Genomic DNA, 26,635 nt, shown 5'->3' with positions numbered 1-26,635 from the left:
TGCTTCCGGGTCGGAAGAGGCTGGACAAGACATGGGGAAGATGGCGGCGACAGTGGGCTCTGTAGCGACGCTGGCGGCAGAGCCGGGGGAGGACGCTTTTCGGAAGCTTTTCCGCTTCTACCGGCAGAGCCGCCCCGGGACCGCAGACCTGGGAGCGGTCATTGACTTCTCGGCGGCCCACGCAGCCTGCGGCACGGGGCCTTGTGCCCACAAGGTACAGACAGAGGAGCTGCCCGCGCCCCCGGTCACCTCGCCATGCTCCTTGGAGGGACTTCAGGGTCCTCCTCACCTCTTTTGGCTTCCAGATGAGTGTTATTGAGTAATTCCCGCTCGCGGACTTTAATTATCCACGGAGCGCCACACTTCGGCTGTGGAGAGCTGTGCTACGGGTTCCTCCACGCGGCCAATTCTGGCTGCGGCCTCAAAGAATGCTTGGGAATTGGTGTTCATTCCTAACATTAACTGTCCATTTGCATCTCTATTTCGATTTGTGTAAAAACGCATAAACCGTGTTCATAGGTGTTAGGAAAGCGCTCTGCGGCTTGAAAAAAACAACTACCCGAGTACTCCCAGAACTGAGAGGGATGGATGTTGTTAGATAAATCGGTCTCCATAAAACTGGTCCTGTCGTCCCTAGGCCTTTTAGAAAGAGACTGTTGAAAAAGTGAGATGATCTCTCCACGCTTGAAAGTAAAGGGCAAATGAATCCAAACACGATCCATTATTTCTACTTTTCCCCGTGGAAAGTAAGAAAAGCAACATAAAGGAGGACGGGGGGCACAGGGAAAATCACAATATACTATAATGCGTAATTTCTTTACAATCGCTGTAACACTGAAGATCCCTGATCCCTTAATTTGGTTTTGGTGTTGTCCACAGATGGCTGGATGAAGGATTCTTTCTAAGCTTCGTATAGCTGTCAATAAAATCGGAATGCTCTAGTACCACCATATTTGTTTAGAACTCAGCTTCTTAGAAATTTCATTTGTTAGCAGAAATGGTCTTAGAGTTGTCAAAATAGCATACAGGAAGTCAGCTCTCTAATAATATACATGGGTCAGACCCCCAGCTCCTTTTGCCTATATTTTGCTGCAATACTTAAATACTTTTAGAATGGGGGCGCCTGGGTTGCTCATTCGGTTAAGCATCTGACTCTTGATTTCAGCTCAGGTCATGATCTCAAAGTAGTGTGCTGAGCTTTGGAGCCTGCTTAAGATTCTCTCCTCCCTCTGCCCACCCTCTTGTGTGTGCGTGCGTGCGCTCTCTTTCTCTTAAAAATACTTTTAGAATGTAAGCCTCTGTGAAGAGGATATTGTGTCTAGCACCATATCTAAAACAGTAAGCACTCAATAAATACACTATCCGTTGAGTAGGTAAAAACTTGGGTGTTTAGGGGCGCCTGGGTGGCTTAGTCAGTTAAGCATCTGCCTTTGGCTCAGGTCATGAGCCCTGGTCGTCGTCGGGCTCCCTTTTCGGCAGGGAATCTGCTTCTTCCTCTCACTGTCACTCTCCCTCTGTGCTCTCCCTCTCTCTCTTTCTCATATAAATAAATAAGAATTAAATCTTAAAAAAAAAAAAAACTTGGGTGTTTAGTTCTTCAGCTCAAAACAGATTGAAAGTAGCAAACCGGAGAAGAAAGTTGCTCTAAGAGCAACTGGTGAGCGGTGGAGAAAGTGACGGCTAACAGGCAGGGGTGGAAGCAGGACTTTTTTTTAAAGCCTCAGAGGTTTGTTTCAGCTTAGCATGGAGAATAGGTCCACAAACTTACTTCAGCTATGAGGGTGTTGCTGAATTACAGTGCATTATTAAGTATGGTCTATTTGAGAAATCATTACAAATGTTTGAAATAAAAACATCTTATCAGTACCTGGAACAATTGGCTGGTCAGGACTCTCAAAGAGTTCCAGATAGCCATTTTATTACAGAGACTGGTAGTACACCAGCCACTAGTTGGTGTTTTTTTCTGGAATTCTCTACACTTGGTGAAGTTGATAGGATAAGAGATCATGTCTTTTTGGAAGAGAACATTTGATGTGTTCTAAGGCAAGCCAGACTCTTAAGTTTATTATTAATGAAGGAATAAAGGTTTTTGTTTTCTGAATGTCCTCACTTTAGTGACTGAATGTTGGATCCCTTAACCAATTTAATGAGCCATCTGTAAGATGCTCTTACATGCAAAGAAAACTTCATGAGCCCCTGAAAAACTTAATTTCTCAATAATTAACAAAGACAAAAGCTCTGAGTTTCAGTTTGAAGTTTCATCTAAAAGAGAATAAATATTGTACTTTCAGCAAGCAGGGTTTCCAGTGTTCTACTGAAACAGTTATTCTGTCTGGTTGGAGCACACTCTTCCATTCTCTTAACCTCCCCTGCCTGATGTTCCTCATAGGTCTGGTTAAACACCAACTGTATACAAGTGCCTCAGAAGCATTATTGTTGGGCCTAATTGAGGTGAACAGAATTTTGACTGAAGATATTTCAGTACATCTCTCACGATTTAGAGTCAAAAGAAGTCCACAGAGGTGTGGTGTCAGACAAAAAGGTAGTCTTGTAGGCCAAAATCAGACTGGTTCTCATACTGCTTAATTTTATATTGCATTCTAGTGTTGGTTAGTATATAGATGAGAAAACTTGAGCTCTAAGAAGTTAAGTGACTTATCTAAGTCTTACATCAAGTAAGTGGTAGAACTAAGTTTAGGAGCCCAGACTTAGGACTCCTAATTTTTGCCTCATACCAGAAACACCTTTAGAAGTTTGAGATTCTCAGATCTGACCTGCAAAATAGCTTTAGCCCTCCAACTTCTCTTTCCTTCCTGCCAGGTGCTCAGATCTCAGTTGAGTGTGTCTTCCGTCAGTGACCACGATGCACATAGAGCAGGACTTCAGCCAGTCAGCAAGTGGCAAGCCTATGGACTACAAGGCTATCCTGGTGAGTGCGGCTGACCTCAGAAGACAAAATCATATAATCATTTGTCTAATTTCAGGAGACGATTTGTAAGCGGGTTAATAGACAAAGGGGAAAACTAAACACAGATATATTTTGCTCCCAAACTCCTTTTAAATTCTGCCTCATTAAGATGTCCATTTATTTAGCATTCCCAAAGGTTAGAACAGGAGTCAGTAGTGCCAGGGCGCCTGGGTGGCCCAGTTGGTTGGGCACCTGCCTTCAGCTCAGGTCATGATCCCAGGGTCCTGGGATCGAGCCCCACGTCGGGCTCCCTGCTCAGTGGGGAGCCTGCTTCTCCCTCTCTCTCTCTGCCTGCCATTTCCCCTGGTTGTCTGTCTCTCTCTGTGTCAAATAAAAAAAAAAAAAAAAAAAAAAAAGAGTCAGTAGTGCCTTCCTTAAGTGCAGAAAGTGACACACCAGGTACAAATCAAAAATTAGCACATTGACTCTGGGCTCCCTCCCACGACTCCAAACAACTACTCTGGCAGAAGAACCACTTTGAATGATGGAACAATTCATAATGGTCACTCTGATCACAAAGTCTCTGTTCTCGTGTGGTAAAAAAAAGAAAAACAACTTAAAAATTGTTGCTATTATTAAGGCTGAGCTTTTGAAAAGAACGTTAGTTAATGAGATCAAAAGCCCTAGTAGACTAAATAATTTAGCATTTTGAACTTCAATAATATTGGGTAGCTCACATTACAGATCTAGAAATTAAGAACATGATGAAAAATGGGTAATGTTTTTAATCTTTTTTTGAGTAAACTCTACCCCTAGTGTGGGACTCAAACTCATACCCCAAGATCGAGAGTCGCATGCTACTGACTGAGCCAGTCCAGCGCCCTTAATCTTAGGATCATGGGGTCATTGTAGATGAATTATTATGAACTATTTAGAAAATACAGGGGTGCCTGGGTGGCTCAGTCAGTTAAGCGGCTGCCTTCGGCTCAGGTCATGATCCCAGGCTCCTCTGACCGCCCCCCCCCCTTGCTCTCACTCTTTCAAATAAATAAATAAATAAAATAAAAAAGAAAATACAGAAATGCCTTATTTGGTCAAATAATCTTTTATCTGTCTTTCTTTTTCTTGGAGAGGACATAAAGTTAATATTGTATTTGTGATTTCAAATACTGATTAAAAACAAGAAAAATTCCTAAAAAAAAATACTAATTTTCATTGTGCCATGGGCCAGGTTTGTGTCATAGCTCTTAATACATTATGACCACTGATGTATTTATTAATAACATAGGACAGCATAACGGTTTCAATACTTCCCTAAAAGGCCTTGTGCACTTTAGTTCTTCGTGAAGGAAGAGTCAAATGATGGCTTTTATGTACGAATGCGTGGCTCCCTGTGAGTTTGGGTGAATGAGGAGCGTGCATCACCAGTAGCCTTTTATGTACTTTTTATTCTTGAAGGCTGCCCTTGACCTTGCAAGCCTACCTCCTATTTTCAAGGTCGTGTTTCTCTTGCTATACCCTCTTCTCTTAACAAATTGTTCAGACTACAAAGTTATCAACCCCACTTTGGTTTATCTATTGTCCAAATAGGTATATTGATTTTGAGGTTTTCTAGGATTTCACCCTTAAGCCACATTTTGTGATTTGGTACCTCATTATGTCCTTAGGGACTTCATTCTGTCTTCCCTGACATTTGAAGCTGCATTTAATAGAAGTGTAATGTCCAGAACATGGGAAATGACCATCTCTTATTCAGACTTGATCAGAAGGATTGTGCTTACTTCTGGATTCTGCTTGTTATGAAGGAACCTGAGTGTAACCACAACCTGTCCTTATAAGAATGAGCAGGAAGTCATGGATCTGAAAGAAGAGTAAAACTGAGAGGGAACCTGACAGCATCCAACGTTTGAAAGGTGGTAATAGACACAAAGGGACAGGAGCAGTACATACTAGTGGTTAAGGCCTAGGTTCTGACACAAGGCTACCTGGGTTCAAGTCGTGGCTCTACCATCCACTCTATGACCTTGGGCAAGTTTCTTAATCTTTTTTGGCCTCGGTTTCCTGATAGGTTAAATGTGTATAAAAAGGTGCTCACTTTGCAGGGGCGCCTGGGTGGCGCAGTCCTTAAGCGTCTGCCTTCGGCTCAGGGCGTGATCCCAGCGTTCTGGGATCGAGCCCCACATCAGGCTCCTCTGCTGGGAGCCTGCTTCTTCCTCTCCCACTCCCCTTGCTTGTGTTCCCTCTCTCGCTGGCTGTCTCTCTCTGTCAAATTAATAAATAAAATCTTTAAAAAAAAAAAAAAAAAAGGTGCTCACTTTGTAAGGTTATTGTGAAGATTAAGTGTGAGTACATTGAAGCCCATGCCTGGCACATAGTAAATGATTGATAAATGTTAGCTAGAAAGTTAGAGGTATTTTTGAAGAATGAGAAACTAATTTGGGGATTGCTCTGTGTGTCCAAACCTGAGATCGATGCATGAAAATTAAAAGGAGATAAATATTAATTCAATAAAAGAAAGGGAACAGTTGTCTCAAGTGGATTGCCTAAAAAGGTATTCATTTTCTTGTCACTGGATCAGCGGTATTCTTCCTTTAATCTGATATTTTAGGGAATGTTATAATCTTCATTTTGGGAGATAATGCTGATAGGTGGGTGAGTTGGTGGGGGTTTTCATATCTTTCTTTTTCCTCAAAATACTGACTGTCCTGTCACACTCTTAAATTATTTGGAGAATTTTGCTGGTACATGAAATGCAAAAGTGGCCTCCATACTCAGAAACAAATGTTCTCACTCCTGTCCTCCAATTTTAGAGGAAGAGGAACACCTTTTGTTCAAAGCCAGTCCCTTCACCTCTTTGATCTCACCTTTTCACCTCTTCCAGCTTTCAAGACCTTGCTCTTCTCCTTTCCTCTCTTCTGTTTTCAACCAGTTCCCCTCTGCTGATTCTTTCACATTGTCTATAAGCATGGTTAGGCCTTTCCCAACCCTAAAAACCATAAACGCCCCTTAAATTCTGTATTCTTCCATGACTGCTCTTCAACCTTTGTTTTGTTTCATAGCCAGACTTCCGCAAGGCATTATCTGCATAATGGTCTCTGCTGTCCCGACTCTAGGGACTTCATTCACTGAGGACAGTTTTTCATCTCTAGTTTTCTTTTTAAAGAATTTATTTATTTGACAGAGAGAGAGACAGCGAGAGAGGGAACACAAGCAGGGGGAGTGGGAGAGGGAGAAGCAGGCCTCCTGCTGAGCAGGGAGCCCGATGCGGGGCTCGATCCCAGGACCCTAGGATCATGACCTGAGCCGAAGGCAGACACTTAATGACTGAGCCATGCGGGTGCCCCTTTCATCTCTAATTCTTAAGAAAGTACATAATGTGTTTTTGTTGAATGTTTGGAGAACGGATCCTTACCCTGCATAGCATTCCAGGTGAATATTGTTATTTCTCTTTGACACAGGAGAAAAAGGACGTTATATTACTTTCAAGGTCACAAAAGATCTTTTGAGCACACGTGCTGTAGGTATTTGCATCATGCCATACTGAGCGGATGTACTTCACAGCATCTTTCCTCCCTGTTCTGTCAGATTTCAGTCATAGGCAGAAATCACACCGATTATTTTAACTGAGGGAATTTAATATAAGAATTGTTAGCCAGATGCTAGAAAACAAAAAAGGCCGATGGGGAACACTGCGCTATCACAAAGGTAGTAATTGCAGGAAGCAGCTGCCACCTTTATAAATGATAAACACCTGGTGCAGATTTGAGCGGTGACTTTGGGCATTATCAGTTCTAAAGTTTGCTTTGGGGTAACACAGTTGATAGTTGTGGAATATTTGTTTCTCTTGAGAATTTGTTTCTTTCTTCCCTTCCTCTAAAATCAGAGAATAGGAATGAGAACATTTGCTTATAAATGTGGAAGCCACAAAACCTGAGCAAAGGGGGATAGGGAATAAAAAATTAGTGGGTATAAGGACGATATAAGGTAAATTATATCAATAACTGATGGAGAATTTCCTCCTCTCCTTTTTTCCGTACCTGTCCTTTTGTATAGGATTTGTTTTTATCCCAAACCCCTTCCTCCCAGGTTACCAGTGGCACTGGGTGAAGCAGTGCCTTAAGTTATATTCCCAGAAACCGAATGTGTGTAACCTGGACAAGCACATGACCCAAGAAGAGACCCAGGACCTGTGGGAACAGAGCAAAGAGTTTCTGAGGTAAGTGTTCATATTCAGCTCAGCTCACTCACATCTTTAGAGGACCGACTCCAGAACAATGCAGTGAAAGTAACTGACCTGCTTTTTCCTTGTTTCCCTGCAAAAACAGCATAATTGTATTCTTTGCCCTGGGAACATTTGGACAGATGCTTTGACAGTTACATTCACTTGAGATCCATTTTAAAGATTTTCTTATCGTAGTTTGACTCTCGAGTTCATCCTCCTTAATCATTAGCTGGTCCATTTTCATTCAGCTTCAGCCCTTTTTCTACTTAAAGTGAGCTCCAGGGGCACCTAGCTGGCTCAGGTGGTAGAGCATGCAACTCTTGATCTCGGGGTTGTGAGTTTGAGCCCCACATTGGGTGTGGGGAATACTTAAAAAAATAAAATCTTAAAAAAAAATAACGTGAGTTTCTTTGAAGACTTGTGGTATCCTTGAAAAAATTAACGCTAAAAGCTCTTTATTTCTACTCTCCTCGATGAAGTCAGTGCTACTAGCAATTTTATGGTAGGTCAGTTGTTCCTCATGAGAACTAATGCAGCTTAATGTTGAATCAACATTTATTCATTCACAAATATATAATTCTTTTTAAGTCAGGTGCCCCATCATTCCACAAATATTTATTGAGGGTTAATTGTGTACCAGGCATGATGCTAAGCACTGGAGATACAAAGATTCACAGGACACTGTCCTTGTTCTCAGGAGTGCATAGTCTATGGCAGGAACTCAGTGTCAACAGGAATAATTATAGGGGGCGCCTGGGTGGCTCAGTCGTTAAGCATCTGCCTTCGGCTCAGGGCATGATCCCGGGGTCCAGGGATCGAGCCCCACTTCAGGCTCCCTGTTCTGCTGGAGCCTGCTTCTTCCTCTCCCACTCCCCCTGCTTGTGTTCCCTCTCTCGCTGGCTGTCTCTCTCTGTCAAATAAATAAATAAAATCTTTTTTAAAAAAAGGAATAATTATAATAGAGCTTAGAAAGTGTTTAGAGAATAGGTGTTTAGAGAAATGCTGTGGGGGCCAGAGGGAGAAATAATTCCTCTAGGCAAAAAGAGGTGTCGAAGAAAAAATTACTTTGTAATTGAGTCTGTTATCCTCTTTCTCCTCTGTCCATTTGAACTGGGTCTTTGAAAATGATTAGGAGTTTGTCTGTCAAAAGAGCAAGAAGGCTGTTTGGGGAAGAGAAAGCAGACTGAGCAAAGAGGTAATATTCAAGGTACAGTAAGTTGTTCTGTGAAATAGCATAGAATGTGGGAGTTCTTGTGTTTATTCAACAAACTCCTGCTTGAGTGTTAGAGATTCAGTGACCAAAGACGCAGTTCCTGCTTTCATGGAATTTGTAGGTTAGCTGAGGGCAGAGACATATAATTACATCGTTTGGCAGGTACAGAGATAGAGTTTATAAGATACTATGGAAATAGATACTCAGGTGGCTAGATTAGAGGTAGTTTATAGAAGATGCTTCCTGGAAGTGATGGCTAGAATTGGCAAGAGATGAAGCGGAAGAAGTAGGTTAGGGCCAGACTATAAAGGTTTTAGTGACGTAAAGCACTAGGTCTAGAGTCCGATCGCCTGGGTTCACTTCCCAGGTCTGCCACTTACTAGGTATGTAAATTTGAGCAAGTTTCTTAACCTTTCCATGTCTCATAGTAGTCCTTCCCTCATTTAACAGTGTGAGAATTAAACAAGGTAATATGCAAGAAATCTTAAGAGCAGTCCATTAAAACCACTGTGCTGGCCTTGTGTGTTCTGTTTGGACTTACGATCTCTTTCAGAAACTGTCATACTAATTCCAACAGGGAAAGTAGAAGATTTCCTTTAGTTGAAAGGGGAAAGGAAAACTAAAATTCGTTGTTTTTTCTTTAAAGCCTTCTTGGTCTGCAAGTTATGGGAAAGGCAGGAGCATTGGGAAACACCCCCTATAAACTCTTAGTGATGTCTTCTTTAGAACTGAGAGTAAAGTAAAGGAAGGTCATGGTTGAGTGAAATTAGTCAGAGAGCTTAGAGTTTGAGGTTGAACCAGCCTGTGTTTTCAAGTAATTGATTTTTTTCCTTCTGACAAACGACTGCAGAAATCCCAGTTGCCATCTTCTAAGATAGTTCAGATGACCTCTTTAATAAATCATCCTGTAAATAATGGTGAAGGGCTTTTTTTGTTTTCTGGGTTTTTTTGTCTTGTGAATTAGCAAAAATAAAAAACGTGGTAGTCCTATCTTCTGTTGTCAAGGGTTGGAAGAAAGTGATAGACTCAGACATTGCTGGTGGCATCAAAAATCGACTAAAACCTTAGTTCTTCTTCTGTCACTATGTGGTATGTGTTTTGGTTACCTCACCTGGGAAACGAAGGGATTGGACTGGATAAGCCATTTCAGGTGGTTGGATCATGGTTGGAGTCACCTGGACAGTACATGCCAGCTTTCCCCACTTTCCCAGAGCAGGTCAGAAAGGGAGAGGGTTTGTCATTGAAGAAGATTCCCTAGAGATTCTGATTATTGACCATAATTGAGAGCTGCTGAGCCAGAGGATCTCTAAGGATTCTTTTCCATTTTAACTTTCTAGGTTTCTTTAGTCAGGGAAGAAGAAACTTTTAAGTAGGAAATGAAGAAGAAATGCTTGAACTTAAGGGAAAAATAAGTCTGTTCACAAAATTAGGGCACCTCAGTTCTGTTTTGTTCAGAGTTCATCGTGAGTGACTACTGTAGCTAGAGATTCTTACGCGAGGTTACAGTAGGTAGGAATAAGCATCTTCGTTGCGGCATTACTCGTAATAGAGGGAGGAATGAGAAACAAGCCAAGTGTCTGTCAGCTAGAGATCAGATAAATCAAATATGATGTACCCCAGCAGTAGAATGCAGCCACGATACCGGCATTCAAAAATCTTAACTCTAACTCTTTAGCAAATACAGGAGAGCTACCATCATAATACATAAAATCAATTTTCAGCGTCTGCGTCCTAGCCGCCTTGGTCTGAGCCACCCTCATTTACTGCGGTAGCCTCCTCGTCTGTCTCCCTGTGTTTGTTCTCATGCCTCTTCAGTCTGTTTGCTTTTTTTAAGATTTTATTTATTTGGGGCGCCTGGGTGGCTCAGTCGTTAAGCATTTGCCTTCGGCTCAGGGTGTGATCCCTGCGTTATGGGATTGAGCCCCACATCAGGCTCCTCTGATGGGAGCCTGCTTCTTCCTCTCTCACTCCCCCTGCTTGTGTTCCCTCTCTCTCTGGCTGTCTCTCTGTCTGTCAAATAAATAAATAAAATCTTTTAAAAAAATGAATTTATTTATTTATTTATTTGAGAGAGAGTGCACGCTCATGCATGGGCCGGGGGTGGGGGAAGGCAGCTGACAGAGGGACAAGCAAACTCCACATTTGGCAGAGAGCCCGGTGCAGGGCTCTATCTCAGGGCCCCCAGATCATGACCTGAGCGAAAGTCAGACGCTTAACTGACCAAACCACCCAGGCGCCCCTCTTCAGTCTGTTTTCTGATTGAGTGTGGAGATCCCGGCACCTCTCTTTCAGTTTCTCATCTGCATTACTGCAGTTCAGTTCTGTTGCAATCATCCAGTCGGCAGGGGCAGCACAAGTTAAGGGCATGGTCTCCAAGCCACCCTCACTTAGGACACCAGCCACAAGGAGATCCCAAGCTACCAACACTTCTGAACAACTGGTTACAAATTCAGGGAAGTTCCCATGACCCCCTCAGGTTCATAACTCACTAGAACAACTCACAGAATTTAAGGAAGAAATTCAAGTATGTAATCATACTTATGATTACAGTTTTATTATAAAGGATACAAATCAGGACCATCCAACAAAGAAATTTGTGAGGCAATGTCTGGGAGGGTCGTGAAGGCAGAGCTTCCGTGTCCTCTTTCCATGGAATCAGGATGTGTCATTTTCCCAGGAACCTCTCCCAAACTTAGTATTCAGTTTTTTTGAAGGGCTTCACTACTGAGGCATGATTGACTGAATTACTAGTCACATGATTTTACCCAGTTTCTAGCCCCTACCCAGCCCCTGAGGTTTAGCTAGTATCACTTGACTGAAAGCCTCAATCCCTCTAATCACACGGTTGGTCTTTCTAATCTGACAAGCTAACATCCTGAGTCATCTTCTTAGCATAAACTTTGTGTTCCTCAGGGCCCACTCAGAATAACAAAGATACTCCTATTCCTCCCAGAAATTCAAGGATTTAAAAGCTCTCTCCCAAGAAGGAGGGACAAAGGCCAGTGAAAATCCTTAGAATAAAATCAAAAGTTTTTTTTTTTTTTATCATGCCTCCAAGACCCTGGTGATCCGGCCCCCAGCCACCTCCAACTTCATCTCCTACCGTTCCTTTTTATTTATTCTGCTCCAGCTGTAGTAGCCTCCATGCTGTTCCCTTCAACACATCAGACATGCTCAGATTCGTTGGACAAGCTCTTCCTTCTACCTGGAAGGCTCTTCCCTTAGATAACCAATGACTTGCTTCCTTTAAGTCTTTGGGTCTTATCGTCTTATGAGAGATGATTCCCTTATCGTTAAATTAAAAACAGTCCCCCATTTTCCCTCACTCTTTATCCCCTTGCCCTCTGTTCTTATTCTTCAGTGCACAGTAATTACCAAATAAATATTTGTGGAATTAATTAGTGGATCCTTTCTTGTACCTTTTGAATTTTGTGAATATATTATCTATTCAAAAATAACTTTTTAAAGAATAAGACAAGGGGAGATATTAATTTAAATAAAGCAGCTTTGCTTTATCTATTCCATAAGTTAGCTTATGAAATGCTTTGCATCCATTTTTGCGTATGTGAAAGTTTTTTCCATTAATGTCCTCAATGTGGAAGCAGAATTAATCCCTTCCCCTTTTCTACTCCTTTAAGACTTTGTGATGCTATTATAAGCACTTGTTATAGTGAATCCAGTCATGGTGCTCTTCTCCCTCCCACTGCCATGCCATGCCCCTCCTCTGCCCCAGACCTTGAAGTGTTTGTAACCTCAGTGCTAACCACAGTTCTTTGTATATATTAGAAAGTGCTCTTTAAATATACTTTAACTAAATTGATACCCCTCCGTTAGCCTAATAAAAACATGCTGAATTTGAGAACGATCAATTAAAGACTATATATAGTACCTTTCCATCTTATTTTCATTTATTAAATAATGTACATTTGTGTTTTAGGAAATATTTGATACTAAGACAGATATGAAGATTAAAATTCGCTCCCTGCCTTTGAGGAAGGGACTGTTAAAGGAAGAATTTGGGTACTTACATACAGAATTTATAACACAGGAACCATGTAGGCGAATAAAAGTCGCAAGGTGCTGTGAGGCACAGTGGAGGGAGAGACTGAAACTAGGACAGATTTCCCATAAGAAGTGAGGTTAATATGCACAAAAGCAAGTCAGAAAAATCTGTGCGGAGAGGAGGGTAGGAGAGGACAGAGCATTTCAGTAGAGAAAATTGTATGGCCAGAGGCACAGCCATGAAGGATGGGGAGGGTAGGGCACCCTGCGGGGAAGGATTGGCCGTGAGAGAGGAAATTTAAGAACCGCATTATTAGGGGAGTTGCATGCCTTATGGCAAAGTGTGGGCTTTGTCCTATAGACAGTGGGGATTCATCAAAATTATTAACAGATTTTTCACTTTAGAAAGGTAATTTTTTTTTTAAGATTTTATGTATTTATTTGGATAGGGAGCACAAACCAGGGGAGCGGCAGAGGGAGAGAAGCAGGGAGCCCAACGCAGGGCTTAATTCCCGGCCCGCAGATTCATGACCTGAGCCAAAGGCAGACACTTAACCTATCAAGGCACCCAGGTACCCTTAGAAAGGCAATTCTTGGCAGTGAGGAATATGGACTGAAAATACAGTTGTTGAAAAAACACAGTTAAGAATTTAGCTTAACAATGGAAAAGACATTGTCAGCAACGCTTGGTGACCAAGAGATGATGAGAAGTGAGAAACAAGAAGTTAAGGATTATCCACAAATTTCTCAGTAGCACTTATAGGGTAAAACTGAAGTTTTTGATGTGGGTTTTTTTTCCCAGTTTTATTGACATAATTGACAATATTATATTAGTTCGAGGTGTACAACGACTTGGTATGTGTATATTGCAAAACGATTATCGTGGTAAGTTAAGTCACCTCGCATAGTTATAAATTTTTTTCTCGTGATGAGAACTTTTAAGCAAATACACAATACAGTTTTGTTAACTGTAGTCGCCATGCTGTGCATTAGATCCTCAGAACTTACTTATCTTATAACTGGAAGTTGTACCTTCTGACCACATTCAGTCACCTCACCCACACCCACCCACCCTCACCTTTGGCAGCTTTCAATCTTTTCTGTTTCTGCAAGTTTAGATTTTTTAGATACCACATACAAGTAAGGTCATACAGTGTCTTTCCCTGTCTTTTTTTTTTTTTTAAGATTTTATGTATTTATTTGATAGCACAAGCAAGGGGAGCAGCAGGCAGAGGGAGAGGGAGACTCAGGTGTCCTGCTGAGCAAGGAGCCTGATGGGACCATGTCCTGAGTCGAAGGCAGACATTTAACCGACCGAGCCACCCAGGCGCCCCTTTTCTTTCCCTGTCTTAACATTTCACTTAGCACAATGCTCTTAAGGTTCATGTCATCACAAATGAAAGGATTTCCTTTTTTATGGCTGAGTAATATTCATTTATGTGTTGTGTATCATGTTTTCTTCATCCATCCATCCATCAATGGACACTCAGGTTGTTTCTTTGTCCTGGCTGTTGGAATTCTTTATGTAAAGCTGTGGAGGTTCCTCCAAAAGTTAAAAATAGGATTATCAGAGGATACAGCAATTGCACTTCTGGGTATATATCCAAAGGAAAAAAAAATCAGTGTCTCAAAAAAATATCTGCCTCTCCATGTTCATTGTAACATTATATACTAAGATTTTTAATGGAAATAGGATTAGAAGAAGAGAAAGAGCAGAGACGATCCTTAGTGTGGTTTGGGGATTAATATTTTTGAAATGCCTTTGGAGTATCCAGGCAAAGATGTCCAGTATGCCTTTGGAAATAAGGAACTGAGCTTAGAAGTGAAGTCAGAGAGAGGGAGATGTGTCAGTTACACATAAAGACCATAGTAAAGTGGGGTGCACAGCTGGCTCAGTCAGTAAGCAACTCTTGATCTTGGGGTCATGAGTTTGAGCCCCACCTTGGGTGGAGATTACTTAAGTAAATAAAATTTTTTAAAAATGATTGAAAAAACAAATATCTGTAATAGGATTTTTAAGGCTTTTTATCATAAACAACCTTAGATATTTTCTGCCCCGAGTGAGTACTTTTGCTTTCATAATGATTCATTAATGTCCTTGAAGCAAAGAAGGAAAGGAAGTACCAGTGCTTAGTTATGACTCTCAAACTACCACTGCACAAAGAGTGGACAAGCAGGACGGTTCATTTCCACCCAGTTAGGGTACAGTTGAAAGCAGCACTAGAGGACGTGATTGCTGAGAGAAATACCAGCACTTACATAAAGCACTTATCCATGACAGAAAGTGAGCAGACTGCTGTGTGGGCACATTCACCAGGGGAGAAGGTGGCCAGCTCACCCATCCGTCATCGCCATGCCAGTGCTTGGAGCCACAGCAGGGGCGGGGAACATAGCATGTTTCTGTTTGCAGTGAGAACCAATAATCAGGGTCATACTTGCTTGAAAACATTCTTTTGGATAATTGGATAAAGATTTAAAGTTAGGTGCCTTCGTAACCCTTGCATTCCTTAGAGTGGATATGGCAGATCTGTTGGCCCTGAGCCTTCCTGGCCTGGCCTCCTTTTAGACAAGTCAGTTTTAAAAAGAGAACAGCCCACCCGCCTTTTTAATCTGTCAGTATTTCCTGCTTGAAGATCATCTGGGAGTGGGTAAAACTTGGTTTTGGCCTTAAACTATTCACAGTGTTCAAGACTGAATTTTTTGGAATCCTTGTTGCCCCAAGCCCGTAGGGACTAGAATGGTCCCTAACTAATGCTGAGACAGGGAATGGCTAGTGTTGGCCAGTCCTGCTCTCACATCTTGAAGGCAAGCTCTAAAATTGTTGTTACTTTCCTACCAGAAATTCCATACAAAGACAAGAATTGAAATTGTGTTCTCAGAGGGTATGAAATGAGGGGTGGAATCTTATACCTATGTAGGTCTGACACATACACAAAACGTGTGTGTCTATAGAATCATCCTCAAAATGGCACACTCAGTGATCACAACTATTCTTTCACTATACAAGTCTTTAAGGTTTTTTTTTTTCCTTTTTGTTAGGTGGCCTGGGCTTAATGCTTTTACACCCTTAACACCAGTCCCCCTCAATAATACAAGGCAAAGCCCAGAGCCTCTCTTAAAGTGACACAATTAAGGTAGAAAAGAGATGTTCTTTTGGTTTTCTAAAAAAGGAACAAATTTTAAAAGGTATAGGATGATTGTATTCATGCTTGATTATTACTATGACTTTGATGATTTTATTGATAATAAAACCATAAGCCTGTGTTAATTATAATACTGTATGCCCTGTTGTTAAGGAACATTAGACTGACTCTTTGTGGAAAAGCAGCTTGGTGATACTATATCAAATGTCTAAAATACCATTGCCTTCTGAATTTTATTGATTCATTCATTCATTCATTTTTTTAGAGACAGTAGTGGAGAGGAGAGACACAGGGAGAGGGAGAGAGAGAATCTCAAGCAGGCTCCACGCTCAGTGTGGAGCCCGACGCAGGGCTTCATCTCACAGCCCTGAGATCATGACCTGAACCAAAATCAAGAGCAAATCCTTGACTGACTGAGCTACCCAGGTGCCCCCTGAATTATTTTTAGAGCTGCATTGTTGTTATCTTTATTTGTTTAGGTCAATCTAATTTTGATATAATAGTATGAGTTCTTCATCAAGGATAAAATGATCCTTCATTGATCTAGAAAGGTGGAAGGTGTTTTGGCTAGAATAGTGTTTCTCAAAGTGTGGTCTCTCTTTCAGCAGCATCCCCATCTCTTGGAAACTTATTAGAAATGCAGATTCTTAGGCTCCATCCTAGACCTACTAAATCAGAATTTATAGGCCTGGGCCCAGCCATTTGAGTTTTAACAAGCCCTCTAGGTGATTCTCCTGAGCATTAAAGTTTGGAAACCACTTGGCAGAAACTAAGTGGGATACGCACTGGTAACCACAGTATTCACTTGAGTCTAGAATTGAGAAGTCATTCTTATTTTTCTATCTCAAGGCTACTAAAATAGATGATGTTCTCCAGAAGGGAACATCAGAGAGTTCTTTTATTTGTATCTTTAGCTGAAGAAACATTGGTAGAACTCAGATTGTGTTAGTAACTATGAATTCCTTCCCCGCCCCCCCCCCCCCAGTTTTTAGTTTTTACACATAGTAAATGTAAATAGTGAATAATGGTTCTGCATGGTAACTGTTCATATCAGCTAGTTGTAGTCACTGGCCACACATATATATTGTTTCCCCTGAATTGCTAATCATTATCTGTCTTCTTTTGTGCCAGGTGTCCCCAAGGCCACACCCAAGTTTGGTGATTCACCAGGAGGGCTCAGCATATAGCTGTCCTCATAGATAAAATTTATTCCAGTTCAAAGAATACAAAGCAAAATCAGTGAAGGGAAAGATGCATTGAGCAAAGTACTGGGAAAACCAGGCTCAAGCTTCCAGGGTTTTCTCCTATTGAAGTCACACAAGGTATGCTTAATTCCCCCAATAACAAGTTGTGACAACATGGGTGAAATGTTATCTGCCAGGGAAGCTCAGTGCCCAGATTCTTACTAGGGGCTGTGTCTCTGTGTGACACATACCAAACTCTAGACTCCCAGGAGGAAAGCAGCTGTTTAGCATAAACCGTATTATTTTGCACAAAAAGTTTAGGCACGGTGAGCAGCAGTTCTGGGAATGATATGAACCTCCCCAGATTCCAAGTTCCACATGCCTGCCAACAACCAACCTTGCAGGCAGGCCTTTCAGAGAATAGCCATCAGATCTGCTCTGCCGCTTTTCTGCACCGCTCTCCTAAGTAAATCGGTGTTTGTTCCATTCCTTTTAGCTACTGGTCTTGATGTATATTTGTGTCACGATGTCCTTAGAATGTAGACTTTGTGAGGACAGATAGCATCTATTCTCTAAACTCTGTCAAACATCAAGACGAGTGCCACTTACAGTGTGAGCCTCTAATAAATCCTTTGCCTCTGCTCCCGTGGTATGCCAGTATTGCCCACTGCTCCACTCTGTTTAAATGCTGGCCATTCGTCAGTGCCACGTTCAACTCCCAACAATGCCATGAGGCCTTAACTGATTAGACAGCTAACTTTGAGCTCCTTTTTTTAAATTCCAGTGGCCCTCAAAGTCTTGTGCTACTCAGTTTAGTACAGATTTTATACTGCCTTGAATTTCCCTTCATTTTTTCTTATACTTATCTGTCGTCTCTTGTCAAAATATGAACTCCTTAAAGCAATCTAATGTTTTCTTTTATAAACCTCAGTGATTCTTGGACCAAAAAAATTTGTTCAATTACTGATGTAAATTACATAGGAAAAACAAGCCCTAAAATTATTAGGCCTAGCATTCTTGTATTTTTAGATATTTAGAGGTAAATCAAAGAAGCTTTTTCCTCTTTAGAAAAAGAGTAGTTAATCCCATAGATTTGATCAGACAGGATGTAATTGCAGAAAGGGCACCTCTCTGTTTTGCAGAAGCCTCCTGTGTTTGAACAAGGGGATGTCAGAAACCAAATCAATTACAGTGGTCCTTAATTGTTAGCTAAGCCTCAATTATCTAAGCTATGTTAGACAGGGTTGAAGAAGTCATGTTAAACCAGTTATTTTTGATTGTATACAGTGTATATTTTGCCAAACTTTTTCCCCCAACCTATAATTCTGGGAAGCCACCATCATTATAAACATAGTGATAGCTATGATTAATCATACATCACTTTCAGCAGACCAAACGGAACATGCTCTATTAGCCAAATCTTCAATTACCCGTAGTGCCCTTGGTCCCATTTTGATTGGACAGGTAAAGACATTTCTGCGTTGTTCTTGTTCTATCATTATTGAGATGCTGGAGACTTGCCATTTAAAATTGATCCCATCCAGCAAAGGGTTTAGAACCAAGGACTAAAAATTAGAAATGCTAATAACATGGGGGCACCTGGGTGGCTTAGTTGGTTAAGCATCTGCCTTTGGCTCGGGTCATGATCCTAGGGTCCTGGGATTGAGCCCCACATCAGACTCCCTGCTCAGTGAGGGAGTCTGCTTCTCCCTCTCCCTCTCCCCCTGCTTGTGTTCTGTCTCTCTCTCTCTGTTGCCCCTCCCCCTGCTTGCTCTCTGTCACTCTCTCCCTCTCTCTCTGACAAATAAATAAATAGAATCTTTAAAAAATAATAATAAAATAAAATTGATCCCATTCATCAGATGATTTAGAACCAAGGACTAAAAATTAGAAATGCTAACATGGGGGCATCTGGGTGGCTCAGTCGGTTGAGTGTCCGACTCTTCATTTCCGCTTAGGTCATGATCTCAGGGTCCTGAGATCGAGCATGCACACTCTCTCTCTCTCAAATGAATAAATCGTAAAAAAAAATAAAAGAAAAGAAAAAAAAGAAAAGAAATGCTAACATGTTTTTAGTGTTATTATATTTTGGTCAACTCATCTGTCTGTTCCCACTTCACCTATTGAGATCTTTGCTAACAGCTTACACCAAGGAATACCAGATTCTATGCATGCAAAGGTCTGTTGCTGCCATTTGAGGTGAATAAATCCTCTTTTGTCCCCACTCTTCACAGGTACAAAGAAGCAAATAAACGGAGACCCCGAAGTTTACTAGAGAAGTTGCGCTGGGTGACCCTAGGCTACCATTACAACTGGGACAGTAAGGTATGAAAAGTTCCTTGCAGATTCCATTGTCTTCGCTTTTACACTGCTTGGGCTCCATAGTTGGATATCTTCTGGCCAAGCTTACAAAGTATCAGATTATCCATTTGTGAAAGGATCTCTTTCATTTATCTGTTAAAATCGTCTTGATAACAGTGTCTCAAGAGAAATGAAGAATTTCTCCCAAGAGAAAATTTCTTCATATGCCCTTAGGTTGTATTATTTCATCAGAAGTCATTGGTGCTTTCTCTAATTACGTTTCAGGGATACAGATTTTTCTTTACTGCATGCAAGAGCAATTCTCAATTAAAACTTTTATTTCCATTATTGTTGAGTGTTGAGTTTTTATTTTCTACATAATATCTGTTTGGAGTAAAAGGAGCTCCATATACTTCTGCTGTTCTCCTCCATCAACTCAGGGAAGACACCTTTGCCTGCTATATAGGTCTGAGCAAGACACAGATAGGAAAGAATGTCCTGCAGTTAACAAAGTTAGGTGTTTTCTTGAGGTACCGTTTCTTCTTTCCTGACCTCCATGCTTCCAAAAGTACCTCCTTTATCACAGGCAGCCTAGTGCCTCTTGTCCCCATAAGATGTTTGCCACCAAGCAGAAGGACTAATTCTGAGAATAAACTAAATAAACAGATTGGTATAGACCGTCTTCCTGCTAACTGCTTTCTAAAAGCTCCATAGTTTCAGTCAACCCAGCTTATTAACAATTATATTAACTGCTCAAAATAATGATAAATGTTGCTCAGAAATGTTCATGATATAATTCTTAATTTCAGCGATGGAGATTCAGTGGAAGAGTGGATAGCTGTGTTTGGGGAAATAGCCAGGTGATTCTCTCTGGGTTAGCCAGCCCAGGTTTGAGTCTATCCTTCCATAGAATAGTGCATACCTCATAAATGGGGGCTCAAAGGCATAATGCCCACATCATGATTACAGCAGTGCCTGCTTGTTCTGAGTAGCTGAATACATTAACACGATACATATTAGCTTATTGTTTTTTATGATGTTACATTTATTGCTGATACTGTTATTCCCCAAGGACTTAAAGTTACTCTCATTTACTAAGAAAAATGTGGAGTGAAAAATTATCAGAAACTCAGAGTGACTCAGTGGAGAAAAGTGGAAGAGAAGTAGGAAGACTAGTGCATAGATAGGGTAGGGTCGAAAGCCCACAGAGGTAACCTAGTGCTAGAACGGTAGCTCTAACTGGTTGATCTTATGAAGGACTGAAACATGAAAGGGTAGAGGAAACCTTAAAGTTCTCTAGCTATATCCTTAGTTTTGGGAAATTAAATGGGAACTCTTATTTGCAGTTCAGGAAAAAATAGAACACAGAAATTCCAACTGAAGAGGCTTGGCCATCCATTAAAGACCTTTCACAAAAGTCTTCCTTAACCTGAAGTTAAGCTCACTTCTGGCCAAAGTGAATACATTCTCCCCAGAGCTGTGCCTCTGTTGCTACATGTGATGTGAGACAGAATTGGGTTTGCTAATCTGGTTTGAGGTTGTTGGGCAAAGGGAGACGTGAGAGCAGCAGCAAGACAAAGGAGGGGTATCAGGCTGCTGCAGGCTTACCTGGCCGAGCAGCCCTCACCCTCGTCTGCCTAGGACACTGCCACCTTGTCGTTCTCCTGAACTGCGGGATTTTGTAGAGAGGGTGAGTGTTCTGCCCTTTGACTTGTTTTGTTTAAGAGAAAAAGGTGATTGTGATCTTTACATGCTAAAAATAGTTCAGGAAGTTAAATGTTGAAAAGTACTTCCATTTTAAGGTCCTGCCTTGACCATGGTATAAGTTAGTTTCAGTTCAGATATTTGGAGCATGTCATCCCATCAGACTGACCAGTGAAATTGGCAGCGTGCCATGGTGTGGGCTAGGGGCCCCAAACCAAACTGGCTATTGTATTTGAATTGCTTGCTTGCTTGCTTTCTCTTTTTTAATAAGCTTTGTATTTTAGGACAGTTTTAGATTTGTAGAAAGGTTGAAAAGATAGTACAGAGTTCCCATATACCCCACACCTAGTTCTCCCTGTTAACATCTTTCTTTATTATGGTACCTTTGTCTCAATTAGTGGGCCAGTGTTGCATTATTAACATTGTGGTGAAGTCCATACTTCATTCATATTTTGTTAGCTTTCATTCAGTTTTCTTAGTTTTTAGCTGATGTCCTTTTTCTCTTCCAGGATACCACATTACATTTAGTCATCATGTCCCTCTTGGCAGTGACAGTTTTGAGTTGCTTTTTTGTCCTATGAGAATGATCGTATTTGGGATTAAAGTACACCAGAGAGAGGTGTAGTAATTGCTTCACATGTAGACGCCATGCAGGGTGAACTTGTCGGATTTCGCACGGCATGGTGCCTGCCATGTCATAGGTGCTTGCTGTTCTGAACGTCTCGTTATTAGATTACTGGATGCCTCAAAAACAGATGGATAAATCGTGCTATGTTGGTATTACATGTAAGTTAGATAATTTGAAAGTGGTAATTAATCTTATGCCACAGTTTCCTGTTTTCCTGAGATCATTGTTTATTTTTCTTATTTTCCCTACTTTTATCAAAGAAATACTCAGCCGATCATTATACACCTTTCCCTTCTGACCTGGCTTTCCTCTCAGAGCAAGTAGCCGCAGCCTGTGGATTTCAGGGTTTCCGAGCCGAGGCAGGTATCCTGAATTACTACAGACTGGACTCTACACTGGGAATCCACGTAGACAGATCTGAACTAGATCACTCCAAACCCCTGCTATCTTTCAGGTAAGCTGGTTCTAGGGACTTGGGATTACTTTCTGTCACTTCATTCCTTTTTCTAAAGCATTTCTAGATAAAATAAATAAATAAAAACATAGGACTTTAAGAAATGCTTGAACTCTATATAATTACTCTGGGTGTCTTAACAATGTTATCATAAGTAAAATTAGCCTTGTCCTTAAGAGTAGTAACCAAATTACAGTTAATATTTCTCTTTAAGGTGCATGGAGTCTACCTTTTGTATTGAAAGGTATCGTCGGTGTCTGCATAGGCAAGTGGAAGGCCATAAGGAAAACGAGCAACCTTTTTGGAATAGGGAAGAGTAAAGCACAAAAGCCTGACTAGTTTACTCCCTTGTCTCTACATAAGTTTAAATTGGGCAGCGTGCTGCAGCTGTATCTCACAAAGAAAGTGCCTGAACAGTGTCTTTTATTAATTGCCTTATCTTCGAAGTGAACAGGTGGGGCGCCTGGGTGATTCAGTCCATTAAGCATCTGCCTTCCACTTAGGTCAGAATCCCAGGGTCCTGGGATTGAGCCCGACATCGGGTTCCTTGCTCAGCAGAGGAGTCTGCTTTCCTTCTCCCTCTGCCCCTGCTCACGTACTCTCTCTCTTACTCACTCTCAAATAAATAAAATCTTTTTTTAAAAAAGTGAATAGGCATGATAAATATAGTAAAGGACTCTATTGGGAGGCTTAAGTCTTAAAGATGCATCACTAAAACTTATACGGGTAATATTAAAACTAAATTTTTTAATCTGCTTACTTAAGTGCTTCAAATTTTACATTGTAGCAGTCCAGTGGGCTGTGCTAAGTTTAAGTAGCAGATCATGGGTTGCTCACTGACAGACACAAGCCAGAAGAGAAGGGTTTTAGCTCGGGTTAAAAAGGAAGATGTGAGAACAGTTAAGTGTCGAGCTGAAATTCGAAAAGAATGCGGTTGGCAGTAACTTTCCCAGCCATGGTTAGTAATAGAAACTTGCTGTTGTGTATTATTTTACTTATTTTTTTTTTTAATAGCTTCGGACAGTCTGCCATCTTTCTTCTGGGTGGCCTCAAAAGAGATGAAGAGCCCACGGCCATGTTCATGCATAGCGGTGACATCATGGTAATGTCAGGTTTCAGCCGCCTCTTGAACCATGCAGTCCCAAGGGTCCTTCCAAGTCCTCAAGGGGACAGCCTGCCATGCTGCCTGGAGATGCCTCTCCCAGCCGTCCTCCCCAGAGATTCGGTGGTCGAGCCCTGCTCTGAGGAGGACTGGCAGGTGTGCACCAGCTACTTGAAAACCGCTCGTGTGAACATGACTGTCCGACAGGTACTGGCCACAGACCAGGACTTCCCTTTGGAACCCATGGAGGAGAAGAAAAGAGACATCACCACAGAAGGTTTCTGCTACCTGGATGACGAGAGTAGCCAAGTAAAACGAGTGAAGTTAAACCCTGACAGCTGAGACTTGGAGAGCCCGTTCGTTCACTCAGGCGGGTCTCACAGTTAATGACCACGCTTTCTTGTATTGCCATAGACTTTAGCATCAAGACAAGCCAAAAACAGAGACAGGGAAAAACTCATCATGGATCACAGTGTTGCCTTGGAAGCCATCCTGACGAGTAAAGCAGTTAACAACTTTGCTCAGAGATGTGTTGGACATGGCCCAGTCTGATTAGATGTTGGCACTAATGTATGTGAGAAGTCCAAGGAGCTTTGACCTTCCAGAACAGCCTTCCCAGCCTCTGCTGTTACCTCTGAGGTAGAAGTGAGTTTCCATGTTATTAGAGCCTTAAGTACCTCAGATTTTATTAATGGAAAACCCGACACACCTCCTGCTACCCCATCTAGTGATTTGTGGTAAAATCGTGGTTCCAAGAACCAGCCATTAGTCTCATCCTCATTCTTCCAGCCGTCCAGTGATCTTTTCTTCTGTCTTCTCTGGCCTTCACGGAAGAATCCTATACACATTAAGACAATGGAACTAGAAACCTCATCTCCTAGGAAAGAAATTAATCACAGCTATCTCTCTTGCCTAAAAGATAAAATATATATAAAGCCAAGGAAAGGGGGGCAGTAGTTTCTCCAGATTTCTTTTAGGTCTAAACTCTTCCTGTTGGCTTTTTAATGCAATTTTAATTGTTGGACTAAAAAAGCCCCAAGGGTGTTCTGTAACTGTTTTCTCCATGAATAAACTTTCTCTCTTTTAAATTAAAGATCTGTATCTATCTTTGAGGGTTAGCGAATCTGGGATTAGTTTTTTCCTGTTTTACTTGCTGTGTTGTTCATGCTGTTGAAGCCTTCCAGCTGTTTCTGTCCTGCACCCTCCTGCTCTGCCCTGAGTCTTCTCTGTGACTGTCTCACAGGAGAGAATATTCTTTGATATTCCAGTCACTGCTGTCTTTTGTGATTGTGGACAGCTTGGAAAATGCATGAAGCACCAAGTTTTAATCTTTGTACCTCACCAGCTCTACTCACCGTACCCTTAGGTGAGCTGCTTTACGTTTCTCTGGGCCTCAGTTTCCTCATCCATGACATGAAGATAGTATTTGCTACCGTCTTCCATTTCAAATGATAATGGGAATTTAGTCCTCCTTTCTAGAAACATGGTGTCATATTTTATTACTGCATGGACTCTTAGAAACATCACCTTTTTGTCTGTGTGGACAGCTGGCTGGAAGCCACTTGGATACCTGCTGCTTGTGACAAGACTCGCCGAGCCTGCATGTCTCTCTCCTGCCTTTTTTCTTCTTAGGAACATTGCACATTAAGTTCATATTTTGATACTTGTTTTTTTAAGAAATAAAAATTAATAGATTTGTCCCTTACGTCTAAATAACCTCAAAACTTAATGTGTGATGGGAAAATTTTATATAATTAAATTATTTTATATAATTAAATTATTTTAAAGAATTGAATAATTTTAAAGAATTAAAATTACCATTGGAAAAATCTCTTATGTTTTCCAGAGTGTACATCATATGTGACCCACTGGAAACCCGCATCCTGGCATTTAGCAAATCCAGTAGGTCAGCCCATCCTTCAGCATTAGAATAGTTTGCTCTTCAGTCAATTGAGTATCAGGTAAAGGTGCTAGTGCTGATTGAGGGGGACAGTGAGGATAATTGTTCACACCATTAAATTCTCTGTCTCATTTATATTTATTTCTGTGAGGAACATGTAGTTGAACGTATAATGCAACTCTGCTTTCACAGTAAGCAGAAAATGTGCGATTGAGGAAAAAGGAAAAGTTGGTGGTTTTTCCACATTTCCATGAGGATGATCCACGTAGGTTTGTCTTAGTTGTCCACCAGACATTTTCTATGTCAAGAGGCAGCAAATACTGACCGACCTCCTGTTTTTGTACTGCCCACAGGCTAAGAATAGTTTTTACATTTCTAAGTGGCTGGGGAGAAAAAGTCAAGAGAATAGTATTTCGTGACACGTGAAAATGAGAAGAAAACCAGGTTTCTGTGTCCGTAAGTAAAATCTTGTCAGAACACAGTCACACTCATTTAGAGATGACCTGTGACTGCTCCCCCCCCCCCCCCCCCCGCTCAGATGACAGTGCAGCGGACACCATAGAGCCTAAGTGATCCAGCCTTGGACAGAAGGGGTCGGTGGATGCCGAGAAAGGAAGCTAGACTCCTAGACAGGAACCTGAAACCACGGGAAGGGGCCGAGGGGAAGATCTTTTTTTCCTTCATTTTTTTATACCAGAAATGCCCGAGTAGATATTCAGTACGACGCAGGATATACACGGTATCAAGAGTAGAGTCACAGGGGTAGGCCGGGGGGAACCAATACTCGGATGACACTTGCTGACGGGAATGTGATGGCAGTCCTGAATTCCGTCTCCGTGTCCTCTCAGAAGTGCTGTGGTTTGATGATAAACTGCATGGTCATCTTAATTCTGTTTTTAAATGTGTACCATGTGGCCCAATAAATATCATTTCTAGGAGTTGAGTCGAGAGAAGTCATTAGAGCCGTCCACAAGGTCTTTGTGTAAGAATGTAACAGCGAAGGTCCCAAAGAGGCTCAATGTCTGGCAGGAGGGAGTTGGCTGACGAAGTTCATGTATTCAGCTGGGAAGTGGTTATTGAGCACGGTTTTCTAGCAAGAGGCACTCTTCTTTGCAAAAAGTGACCTGACTTTGTGGTTCTATCCTAGTGAGTTTGACATCACCATACAAGGGAAATCTGTAGCCATTTTAAGTTATGTTTTGAAAGAACAGGTAGAGATACGAGAAAATACTCATATCTAATGAGAAAAGTGTTATAAAACCGTGTGTAATTTTGTATAGAATGTTTACATGTTTTTTTAAGAAGCTGAAAGGATAGGCATATACCAAAATGTGAATGATGGTGGGATTATAGTTGATGTTTATTTTATTTGTTCTTTTTCTATATTTCTGATTTTTTTTTTTTTTGCATTGAAAATCTTCTGAAATCTTTCTCTTTTAAAGAATAAATGTTTGTGGGTTTTTTGGGTTTTTGTTTTTTTCTTTAAGAAATACTCTGACCTGGTAGTTCCACCTCTACCTGAAATCTGTCAGTCTCCAAATCCAGGAGCATTAACATGGCCTAACAAAAGAGGCTTGCTCGAGGAAAACTTTTATGTAATAAAATACCACGTGGCCACTATCAGTCATGTCGTAGAGACATATTAAATACGTGGAGGAAATGCTCAATATGTTAACTGAGAAAAACAGCTTAAAACCAGTATGCATTGCATTTTGCCAGGGTTTTTGTATGCACCGCGCCTACGTGCAGAGAAGGCTAGAGGGGTATAGTATTGTTTATCCCCTACGTTTTCTGTAGCCAACATAACTAACTGCTCTTCTGAAGAAGGCCTTTGTGTTGCTTTTGGAAGCACGGAGCTCAGCAGCAGCAGCTTT

At 41.3% G+C, this 26,635-nt stretch overlaps 1 protein-coding gene across 1 annotated transcript; it reads left to right on the top strand.

The window, feature by feature from the left end:
- The first annotated feature begins 1 nt into the window (after position 1).
- Positions 2-26,381, top strand: ALKBH1 (alkB homolog 1, histone H2A dioxygenase). Its single transcript, XM_045807721.2, has 6 exons — positions 2-214; positions 2,821-2,929; positions 6,962-7,124; positions 18,907-18,997; positions 21,566-21,759; positions 22,774-26,381. The coding sequence occupies exons 1-6, from the start codon at positions 32-34 to the stop codon at positions 23,201-23,203; spliced, it is 1,170 nt and encodes a 389-aa protein (XP_045663677.1). The 5' UTR covers positions 2-31; the 3' UTR covers positions 23,204-26,381.
- The last annotated feature ends 254 nt before the right edge of the window (positions 26,382-26,635 follow it).

The sequence above is a fragment of the Ursus americanus genome, chromosome 26 (genome assembly GCF_024610735.1).
Source record: "Ursus americanus isolate L20-20 chromosome 26, mUrsAme1.1.p, whole genome shotgun sequence".
In the NCBI taxonomy this organism is placed as follows: Eukaryota; Metazoa; Chordata; class Mammalia; order Carnivora; family Ursidae; genus Ursus; species Ursus americanus.
Note: the sequence above shows the minus strand (reverse complement) of the source record. Positions and strands in the feature narration are given on the sequence as shown.

What these genes read in the sequence shown, in the direction of transcription:
- ALKBH1 (XM_045807721.2), top strand. Translation starts at nt 32, where the DNA reads ATGGGGAAGATGGCGGCGACAGTGGGCTCTGTAGCGACGCTGGCGGCA. An exon ending in CGGGGCCTTGTGCCCACAAG is followed by an intron (nt 215 to 2,820) that starts GTACAGACAGAG and finishes CCTTCCTGCCAG; the next exon opens with GTGCTCAGATCTCAGTTGAG. An exon ending in AAACCCCTGCTATCTTTCAG is followed by an intron (nt 21,760 to 22,773) that starts GTAAGCTGGTTC and finishes TTTTTTTAATAG; the next exon opens with CTTCGGACAGTCTGCCATCT.